Here is a 12,548-nt window from a genome sequence, read left to right as displayed (position 1 = left end):
AAGTTGTACTGATTATAATGTTTATAATGAGCTAATACGTATGGTTTGATCTTGCTTACCTTCGATTGGCGCCATTTATTTTTACGTACCCTATAACAATTACGATGAAAAATTTTAGTTTACTTTTAGTAAATTTATTAATTTGTAGTGACTGAATTTTTTCTTCTGTCGGGATTAAAGTTTCATTTTAAATCATTTTACAAATTTTCTATTTCAGTCTAGATTTGATTGATTGAACTTATCAACTCAAAACATTTTATTTCTTTTTGCTTATTTTATATTATATATTTTTACTTATTACTTAATTTCTATAGTTTTATCATATTGGTGTATTGTTTATATAAATAAAATAAAAAACTGAATAATTAGGATTCATTTGGTCTTCAAGTAAAGTTGTAAACAGGAGTTTTATTGTTGACAAGTTGACAACACACACACACACACACATATATATATATATATATATATATATATATATATATATATATATATATATATATATATATATATGAATTAAATTGTTTTAATTCCCCACAAACACTATTCCATTTTAATATTTTATTTTATGAATCTTTAGTAATCTATTAAATTAAATTAATTTTTCTTTTTGTTACAGAGGAACCAAACGAATCTGTGTACATGGTTTGCGGTGTTCTTATTGCTATGATGTTGGTAGGACTGATTATTGTTCTGCTAGCAGTTACGATCAGGTAATCTTCAAAATTCGTTGTACTACATTGTTATTACAACATCTTTAATAAGACTAGACATCTTTAAACTATATAGTAATAAATAAAAACAGTCCACATTTCAGTAAAATATAAAATATACAAATGACAACTACATAGATGTGAAAGTTATTTTCGTTTTTTTTTTTCAATGAAAATTCTTTCATTAAATTTAATTCTAGTTTGCTTTATTATTTACCACGAAGTATTTGAACTAATAAAAAAAAAAGAATTATTTTGCAACGAGTAAACCTTTGTAAGATGTTGTGATAAAGTGGTGCAGCAAATTTTCAATTAATCATCTTTTAGTGATGAATATTTGACTTATATTCTAATGAAATTTATTTATTAATTTTCTATTAAGTGTAATAATCTTTTATGTATGTGTGTGTTCTGTATATAATCTTAGTAAAAATTCCCTCCTATACGTAGAACAATCCGATAAAAAAATATATTTCCTGTACTAAAAGATAAAGTAAAAAACCTCAAAATAAAAAATAAATAAATAAAAAAGTGTTTCTGAAGATTCCAGTTAAACGTTACTATCGTATTTTTCTGATTAAAATAATTAAAAAAAAAAAAACAAAAAAAAGGAAATGCTTTGTTTTTCGATTTAAGACTTTTCTTCAATTTTTGGCTATTTTTTAAATATTTTTTTTACAGATGCTCTTTCGCCAGTAGAATTTCTATGACTGAATTTATCATTTTCGATAAATAATAAAATATTCGATAAAAAATGGTCCTAATATCGTCTACTGAATACTTCTTAGGAAATTCCTGTGAAATATCGCAAAAAAAAATCATCAAAAACATATTTTTTCACATTTTAGTGTAAAATTCAAAAGTTGCTGAAAAATAAAATTGTTGTTGCTAGAAATGTTGTTAATTAATTCTGAAAACCATTACCGTAAAAAATTCAGCACCAAACTCTATGTAGGAATAGTAAATAAGTTAAATTTTCAATAAATAAAAAAAGATACGATGAATCTGGCTGTTGTAACTAATTTTATTACTGATTTCGTAATGAAATACCGCTTTACAGCTAATTGCGCTGTTATGCTACGTAAGTTAACATTCCATATCCTGCAGTTTGAAACAATGAGATAAATCTATGATATTTATTCATTGTTGTAGTACTAATTGATTAGATCTTATAAGTGTAGGGTATTGATAAGATAACTTTCAGTAACAATTGTATATGAATAAGAAATTATTTAACTACCGTTATTTACCATTAAAACCATGTGTATTTACGATTTTCTTGTAGTTAAGTGGTGCATTGTTTTTCAGAATAATTGACAACAATAATTTAGGTTACACCAAAAGAACAATGACACATATTTCATTAAAAAAAAAATTCATTAATATCCATTCCATGTATGATTATTGTAACAAGCTGTTGAAGAGCATTGCTGGCCATTTCCCAGATGAGGATCCACAACTTAGTGTTTCTTGTATTGTTTACACTACTACACCTAATCGATGCTTCATCTGTAGAATATATACGACAGTAACGCATGAGAATTGACAACTAATTCTAATGATAAATATGTCTAAGACTAGTACGTTGAAACCGAAAAAAATTATGATCAACAGGTTTTATCTTTGAAGATAAGTCCGAAGTCCAACTATTATTACTCGTAGATTATCTACATTTGTAAATTTCATACATTAATCCATAACGTATAAGACAAACATTAAATAACAACTATCTGTGCCTACATTATCCTCAAGCCGTTCAATATCTTGAAAAAGATTATTGTAATCGACTGTCATTGATTAATAGGAAAATAAAATAGGCATTACTGTCGTAGAAATTTTACAGGTGAAGCATCGGTTAGGTGTAGTAGTATAAACAATTCAAGAAACACTAAGCTTTGGAATGACAACAATCCTCATTTGACTATTGTAACTGACATTGAAAAAATTGAATACAAGGTACAATAAAAATATTACCAGTTATATTTAGTGAAAAATGATTAATGCGGTTTTTAGGAAATATTCTTGCTGGACTTCGTAATTTCAATGGTAACGGTTAACTTTTCTTCATTATGATATATCACAATTTTTAAATCTCCTAATGACAAATATAAAAGGATTTCCAACATAATGAAACTCATTTTTATCGCCCTGTCATAATCATTCATTATCTGAATAGAATATTTCCCAACCGATGAATTGGCTTAACCACACACCCGGTCAGTCAAATCAATGATATGAATTCTATCTATTTTTTTTGCGGAAACATATGAAAACGTTTATGTATGTCAAAAATAAATAATTTTTTACAAATATTCATTTTATCGCCGAAGAATTCAAGAACAATAAAAAAAAATGTTAAAGAATTCTATCTCATTTACAGCTGAATGATCTAAATTGAACAAATTGTTGGTGAACAATTTGAATAATTGATGAAAAAGTTAATTCTGTGAAATAATTAATTAATTTATGAAATAATAATGTTTGTTTGTTTTGTGAAAGTATATATATATGTAAGTAAAAAATAATTTTCAGAAATATTATGGTTATATATATAAAACCATAAAAAAATTATAAACAAAGAAGCATCATTTTTCTGAATTATATTTTTACTGAAATAAAAAAATAACGTTTTTTACTAGTTTACTATTGAATTTTGTTTTTGTTTTCTTTAAATTAAATACAAGATCTAAAATTTTCAATGTTTGTACCCACGATTTTTTAATTTTTCTCCAATTTTTGTAATATTTTCATAAAATGTATAAAAATAAGTTTTTTGAGCTACTGTTTTAATGATATTTCTCAGAAATTTCTAAAAAAAAATTACTCAATGTGCAACAACGTTCGAACGATTAAAAATAAAATTATCTAAAACTTAAATTTGAAATAATAAATTTAGCCGTATAAATTTTGTTTTTGAAGTGCACTATGGCATTATTTGTATCTTTGAATTAAAAAAGAAAAAACTTTTACTTTTACATTTTTTTAGCTGAAAAACAAAGCGTTCTGGTCACATGATTTTATGAAATATTTTGTTTTTAATACGTAAAATAACGAAAACATTTGCTTCTGAACTTTATTAGAATCTTCCTGGAACACTCTGTATTTATATATTAACACGAAACTACGTCGTATTTTACACATAATTAAAATCGATTTTGACTTTATTTAAATGTCTACATACGTGTATTAAAAGATAATGATGAAAAAATGATAATAAACTTTTGGATGATAGTATGTAAACATGTAGCTTTTATCTACTTTGTTTTAACAAAGTGTTTGCCATAGTACTTTTGAAAACGGTGATTATTTAATCGTTTTAATATTTACTTCTAAAATGTGTCAGTAGAAATATTATTATTTAGGTTACATATTCACTCTCTTGATTATTAGTAAATATGAATATGTTGTTATCACTCACACCAGTTAAAACTTAAGTTTTTTACCTCTTTAATACCTAAATCCAAAAAAAGAGTTTGTTTCTATCATAAACTTAAACGCAAGCTCTGATTCATCAAGCAAAGTAGGAATGCAGTCTACTCTCGTTATTTATGAATTACTATATTTATATATGCATATGAAAAAACTATATAGAAATTAAAGAACAATTTTGAGATTGGGACAACTATTCACAGAGAAATAATAATGATTAAAATACTTTTAATGACATTGTTCTTTAGCAGAAATCAAAAATAAGTTAGAAGAAATACTCTAAGTTATAGATTTATTGATAGAGAAAAATTCAATCTATAAATAAATCAGACTTAAATAAAATAATTAAATATGATGGAAAGAAAAAATAATGAGGAATTAAATATTAAAATACGGAAAAATAATACGCCTGTAGCTGCAGAATTTTATTATTTAGATAATAAAATTACAAAATCTGAAAGAGTTGGGGTAGATTATATTTAAAAAAAGAAGATCGATAGTACCAGATACAGATCTATAAATTAGAAATAAGTTCTTGCAAATTTGTGTGGAGAGTTTAGGACATTATATTAAAGAAATATAGAGAACAGCGAAAAAAAAAAATCAAACAAAAGAGGTCTTTAAAATGTGGGATTACAGGAGGATCAGGTAAGTAAGTTGCGGATTTGAATACTAGATGGTAGATACCGGTGTTCTTTGGTGATTGGGTTTCAATTAACTGTCACACATCTCAGGAATGGTGGAACTGAGACTGTACAAGATTACACTTCATTTACACTCATACATATCATCCTCTGAAGTATTATCTGAACGGTAATTACCGGAGGCTAAACAGGAAAAAGAAGGTAAGTTGATAAACAACTAAATTAAGAAATCTTACACCAAATAGGAGAGGAACATTTGAAAGAATCTTGTAAAGAGTTCGTCAAACGTACGTCTTTAATCATTTGATAATACAGGAATTAAATAGTAAACACAAGAATTACAATGTTTTAAACACATATATCAGAATATAGGTTGTGGTAAGTATATTTTAGTTTTTAAGAGTAATATAATAAACAAATTATTACTCGAAAGCAAAGCCCGTCGAAGTCATATTTCTAATGAATAACCAACTGGACATGTTAATGACTAATTACTGTTGATATAATTCGTAGAAATTTAAAACAAAGAGATAATATTATTTAAATGCCAGTGATAAAATTTGTTATATTACTATTAGTTGCTTCTTTTAAGGATATTAATAAATCACTTCGATGTTATTTAACAATAAAAAAACTTATGTGGACAATACATTACTTTCTTGTACGCCTATTAAATTACATACACACATTTTTTTTTTAAATGAAAAGTACATAAAATTTTATTTCATTAATAATTTCTGAATATTTAAATTTTTTTATCTTATTATTGAATTATTAATTATCGCAAAAATTTTTACAATCAGAAGTTAATACGTCAATATATTTAAATTAAAAGAAAATGTTAAAAAAAATGGTGATGAAGTCCGATTCGAACCGATGTGGCTTCCCCTTGTAAGATCTAGATATTTCATTAATTAAAATTTAATTTGGCTATAACTCTAGAACCTATGAAAATAAGTACCACTTATGATATATTGTTGAAAATCTTTCAATGAGGGGTTATTACTGCAGTTAACAAAAAGTCCAAAATCCAAATTGTTTTGGATCTTGGGGTTTTTTGGACACTTTTGGTTCAGTCGATAAATCCAAAATTTCAACATCCTACGGCTAATCATTTTTGAGTTATGCGATATACATACGTACGTACAGACGTCACAAAGAAACTAATCAAAATTGATTCAGGGATGGTCAAAATGGATATTTCCGTTGAAAACTGAAAACCGAAATTTTTCGCGATCACAATACTTTCTTTACTTGGTACAAGGAAGTAAAAATTATTACATCCAATAATAATAAACTCCATAAAAACAGTTCACTTTCACATTTCTATATATAGCATTTATATTTCAGGGAGTCATTTATGACATGCACATGCAAATTATGGTATTATATGTTCATATATGAATTTTATACGATTACAATACGTTTTCCATATTCGACATATTTACTGTAATTTTCTTATTTATTTCGCCAAATAATCATAAACTTAGTTTTACAACAATACGTATTAAACTTAACATGAAAGTTATAATTTTTAATAGTCGATAAAACTGTAATTAGCATCGTAATTACCAGAGAGCAACCCATTCGTGATTATGAATGTAGAGTTTTTATTATCTACAAAACCTATATTCTAATTAATTGCTTATCACTGGTTACAACTAGATTTCTTTTTTTATTGGCAGATAAAATGATAGTATTTACAATCATTGGTGTTCATAATCAAATTAATTTACGTGACAGATGATTCTAAAATTATAGTTGCATGTTACACGAATACATTTCAATAAATTACACAATATTTATGATGATTTTATCTTCACTATAAAACAATCCATTCGAATAAGTAATTAGTAAAATAATACTTTCAACTTTTTTGAGTCGGCTGGTTCCTTCATTGGGTTGCGATTATACATGTTCATATTAATGTTATTATGTTATAAAGAAAGACTTTTGTCTTTCTTTCTCACCAAGAAAAGTACTTTCTTTTTTCCAACAGCAGTTTAACGTTATAAGCCTAATTTGCAAAATTAAGTTATGGATTTGATCTTACTGTCTTATGTAGACATAAAGACCTATTGTACCTTTACCTTAACTACAAATTAATATTTTTAACAACTTTGCGAAGAAAAGTGCAGTATTACTTTCGGTCACATGGTGAAATTGAGAGGGGTGAAAATTAATTTTCTTTACTTGTCTGAGGAGTACTTATCAATCACTTAAATTGGGGGTCTACATATAAACTTTTGTGGCTAGAAAATCTCCAAAACTACTGCACCAATTTCATTGAAATTTAAGTATGTTGTAATAGTGTATCTGAAGTTGTGTTTCTGAAAGTTTGAAGATTGGTTGAGTCGTTCTTGAATTTCGCTCAATTTAAGGTCGAAAAAATTTGAGCGGGGCTACAATACGTGAACTAAAAGTTTCTATCTTTTTCCTATTTAGCCTCCGGTAATTACCTTTCAGATAATACTTCAGAGGATGATCTGTATGAGTGCAAATGAAGTGTAGTTTTGTACAGTTTGCCTCTCGAGAACTGCTGTGTCTAGTGTACTAGTCATGCAAAAACATGTGTCGCTTGTTCATATTCAGTTTTTTATTTGCAGTGTTTTATACATGATATAAATTTATTAACTCCACAAGTCCGTTTAAATGTATTTTTTTTCTCCTTGATTTTATTTCACTTATTTTACGTATACTATAGATAAATGCTGATAACATAAAATAGTTATTTTGATATATCGTAATGAAGAAAATATTACTCTAATGGAGTTGCTAAATCTTCGTCGCTGAAATCGCTTCGTTTGTAGATGAATCATTGTCTTCATCCACTACTTTCTTGTAAATTGGTAACAAATTCTTCTTCAACATTATCAATTAAATGTTCTTTCTCCAAATATTCATCTTTCTTTCTCACGTATCGTGATCAGTTTTTCTGTTTTATTAGAGACTATTTCTTCACATTGCTCAATCGCAGTATTTAACTTGAACGTGACGTTTCTTTGGATCACATATCCCTTTTACGTTTATCCATTTCATTTCGATGAGGGTTTAAATCCGGGTGGTATGGTGGCAGGCGAATGGTTGTGTGTGACCGTGAGCTTCCAGAAGGCGATCCGAAATATACATCTTATGCCTTTCGCAGCTTAACTAATTTGTAAAGTTCCGGTCTAAGCATTTTAGGATGAAACGGTATTTGCTTCTCCTGTAACCAAAATGCCATTTCCAATGGCATTTTATTAGATGTTGTGGTAGATGCTTTATTATTATGGACGCAGGATTATCCAGAACTACAACCGATCACGGGGGTAAATTTGGACAGAGTTTGTTTTCCACCCATTTCATGAAATTTTTGGAGTTCATGTTGTAATAAACCCCACTTGACGTGCTACTTTTCCACATCAGCAGAGCGTTGTTTATGAATTCTCATCGCTCGGTCTCCTTTACATACAGGAAGATGTATGCCCTGATCAGAATTGTACAACCATGTTTTGTTTGAAATATGAGAAGATAAAATGTGCGTTTCATTTACATAAACAATGGGACGTGTCTCTTCTCTGTAACATTTAATAAACCTTAAATAACGTATTCTTTGTTCTCGTTTTACATCATTTTCGATGAAAATACTTGTTATTTTTTGTTTTTCTTCATCGAAATCCTAAGGATTTCAAAACTTTCCTGACGCTCCATACACCACCCTGAAACCTAATAGGCTCTTTCAGTTTATTACAAATACGTTTAGCTGTAGGAAGTACTTTTTCTAGCAAATAGAAATCGTAAACAATTCGCCTGACTAAACATTTATCGAAAACGTCTAAATTGGTAATTCTATTTTCCCGTTTATATCTTTTTGGGGTTTGAAACGAGCATTCACCCTCCGACATCCCATTATTTTCTTTTCTAATAGTTTTAAGAGTCCTAGCCGAAACTCCACATGCAGCAGCAGTTCTCTCTATACACTTGAATAATGAATGGTACGCTTGGAACCACCTGTTCTTAGTACTCTTTGGCCTCTCTTTCCATGAACAGGTTAACGTTCCATATAATTTCCCGAACTTGACTATGGAGAGTTTTCCCATTCCTAAGTTTTGACGTAAAACCCTGCGTAATTGATCGGTGAACACTAAAAACATTCAAGAAAATAAATATTCATTAATATTAAAATACAACTACAAAAATATTATACCCAGGATAATGGACTCAACATATGAAAAACCAAAACACAGACGAGTATAAACAAATTAACTTTACGTGGCACACACTACTTACTTCACATCACAATTAAACTGTAACAAGATGTGTTTGCATTTTATATACAAGTGTATCATGTTAGTAATCGGATGATGTCATCTGGTTAGAGAGTACAGCAACCCCCGGTCGCCTGTACTGTCAAGTCAGCTGACAGTTCGGTTGGCAAAGACAGGGGCCAAATCTTCAGCTGACTTAGTATAATTAGAAGCGTGGTTCGTTATGATGCTGCAAATTAGAAGGTTGACGTTTCTTTATCTGCGGTATCTATAGTTAGCAACATTAAAGCAGTTAACAAAAATATATATATTAAGAAATTAAAACCAAATTAGATTAACGAAAAATCTGTCTAATTATTGACATTCTTGTACATTGACAGTAATTTTGCGATTGATTTTATTTTTAATTATATATTTTTTAAATAATTAAAATTATGTTTGAAAGTTATAGTACAGTTGCAGTTCACTTATATTTAAGTTCATTTATTTATTTTTAAGGCGGTAAGTGCGCATAAAACATTAGGTTATATTAAGATTTGATGGATTTTTTCCAGAAACAAAATATTATCAGACCGACAGTAATATTACGCCACTCCCAAAAATATCTTAATGTGTTGAACAGGAAAAATTTTAATACCGATGTATACACTTAAAAAATAAGTAAAAATAAAACGTATCCTGTACGATGAATGATTCATAATTATAAATTTTACGTGTCCAACTTTTTTATATTAATTTTATTTAGAGACTTTCTCTAAACATGACATTAAAAAAGAATTTAATTTGTCATAATTTAATAAAGTACTTCTTTATATTTATATAATTTTTTTTACTAGAATAATGCTGATTTTTTTATGTGCTTCCTTCAAGCATTCGTTGGTACTCGTATTTTGGACTGTAATTAGAGAAAACTTTTAGAAACCACTCTTTCTTTAGTTATTCATACTTGTTTATTCTTTCCAACCAGTTTTCCAGCTACTGCAGGTCTGGGTGTGTATGTGGGCTAATTCAATTACCGCTAACGGCTTGCCAGACCGATGTAGCTACAGATATAATGTAATCTAAGTGTAAATGTACCGGAAAACATGTAGTCTGGAACAGACTCAGGTAGACCACTCCTGAGTCGTGTGGTTAGTTGAAAGCCGACCACCAAACAATACCTGTATTCACAGACCTGCATTCAAATCCATATAAAAAAACTGGTTCAAGGACTCGAATCTTAGAATTCTCGACTTTCAAAATCAGCTGATTTTATGATGACGAGTTTTACCACTAGACTAATCCGATGGGTTATAGTTGTGTATATTAACTTCAGTTAATTTTATCAAAAAGACCAACCTATTATAAACACCAAATAAAGTTGCTTTTCTTTTTATCAAATGCTCTTATCGTTCTTCAGAATTAGAATTCAGAATCAGATATTTACGCTCATTAACTCTTACTGTAAATAATTTTATGTAGTTTACTTATAAAATTTTCATTTTGTATATTTTAATTATTTAAATAAAAAATAATGTTTATATATGTTCTACTTTTTTTGTTACCTATGTTATTTAAATAAATCTATGTCTAAAAATGTACATTTAAAATTTTAAATAAAACGTATGAAAGGTGTGGCAGTGGAAAAGAACTACTAACGTCATACACTGGAAACAGAGTTAACTTTTTATCATGTAAATATTTACCACAATACTAGGTTCGTTAATTGATATTCTGACATCTACACCTTCGTTAACTTGCACCTAACAAAACAACAAAAAAAACGTTTAATATTTAGTTAGTAATTAGATATTTTTTTCTGTTAGTGTAGTGAATTATGTTTTTCCATTTACTATTCTTATATTCTCAAGTCGGCTCATTATTTTTCTTTTCATTAGATTTTCTTTCAGCATGTTTTTTTTTTAATATTTTATGATAAACCATTGAAAAACTAAAATGCAGTTAATGAATGGAACTCACCTGTCAAAGATGTAAATAGTTTTTTCTCAAAAAAATAAATATTATTTTATAAAAGAATAAAATATTGTTATGATAAACATGAAACAAATTTTATTGTCTTTTTAACAAAATGATCCTGACATTTATAAATAATACAGTAATCCTTAAAAATACCTCAATTAATGATAAACGTATACATCTTTAGTCACCATTTACCATATCATGTGAGGAAATATATGAGTGTTATTCCATACCTCCGATTTGTATAAATCAACCTCTATTTATAATTTCTATTTTAAAGATTACACTTAACTTGTAAACCTGAAAATCAGTCACTATTTATCCTGTAAAGATATCATTTTTTTATTTTTTTTAGACTCAGGTCAACTACACCTGAGGTGGTTCAATTAATTAAAATTCATTCACCAAAGTAAGTTGGTGACATAGATATTCTATCTGTAGCATTGAACCAAGGTTCTGTAGTATAAACAAGATAGTTATCACAACACGCCGGTCTCCGTGGCGCGAGTGGTAGCGTTTCGGCTTTTCATTTGGAGGTCCGGGGTTTGAATCCCGGTCATGAATGGCATTTTCACACACGTTACAGATCATTCATCTCATCCTTTGAAGCAATACCTAAACGGTGGACCCGGAGGTTAAAAAAAAGAAGCTATCACAGCACGACATTATCATTCATGTTGTAAATTATTCACCAACAGATTGGGTAAATTAATTTTTTAGGTAGATTCTACGAGGAAAGTTTAAAAAAAACTGTAACTAACGGAATCAATTTAATGTAGTATTTATAAAAATAATGAATTTGTATTATTGGGAAAAAAGTATTTTGTAACTTCATCAGTAACAAGGGGGAATTATATCTTTAGAAGTCTTATTTTAATAACTGCTAAATTATTTATACTCAGTAGGAAAATTCGTTTGATTGTACTTTTTTAATATATTATCCACTTATCTTTTCCTCTTAACTTCATTTAAGTAGCAACGCATTAAACTAACTGTGCAGTTATTGTAATTTTATCTTATCAACAGACTCTCTTAAGTACGGTAAAAGAGTGCAGGTTATTAACTAACTGATAAATGAAAATTATATTGGGATTTTAAGCAGGTTTTAACTTACTTCAGATAAAAGAAGTTTTGTGAAGTTATGAAATTTTTAGAAAATCACTCTGAACGGTCTTACATCTAAGGTAAAAATTTGGTAAATAATAAAGGATAAAGCCTCTTTGTTGAATTTCATTTCATTTATTTATATATTTACATTGACTGTATTTTTATATATGCACTAAACCAATGTTTAATTTAAGTTATTATTATTATTTACTAAACCTGCGTCTAGAAACGATCGTGGTAGGAACGATTTTCTTAATTACTGATGAATTATATGAAATACATTCAATTTTTACAATATAAAAAAAATTAAAAACTAAAAAAGTAGAAACTGTTTTTATTTTTTTTTATAATACTTAAATTATTCTGATACGTATCAAATATTATAAAAATCAAACATTATTATAATTTCATACTTCTGTAATACAACTTAACTTCACAATCACCAACTAACC

At 27.9% G+C, this 12,548-nt stretch overlaps 1 protein-coding gene across 4 annotated transcripts in view; it reads left to right on the top strand.

Annotated features, from left to right (window-relative positions):
* Positions 1-12,548, top strand: part of LOC142322053 (uncharacterized) — an 850,063-nt gene that overhangs the window by 686,494 nt on the left and 151,021 nt on the right. For all 4 annotated transcript variants that reach the window (XM_075360675.1, XM_075360677.1, XM_075360676.1 and 1 more), the window contains one exon: positions 617-710. In XM_075360675.1, coding sequence (XP_075216790.1) covers positions 617-710 — 94 coding nt within the window. The remainder of the gene's footprint in view (positions 1-616; positions 711-12,548) is intronic.

Source organism: Lycorma delicatula, chromosome 3 (genome assembly GCF_047948215.1).
Source record: "Lycorma delicatula isolate Av1 chromosome 3, ASM4794821v1, whole genome shotgun sequence".
Lineage (NCBI taxonomy): Eukaryota > Metazoa > Arthropoda > Insecta > Hemiptera > Fulgoridae > Lycorma > Lycorma delicatula.
This window is presented reverse-complemented; position numbering and strand designations above follow the sequence as displayed.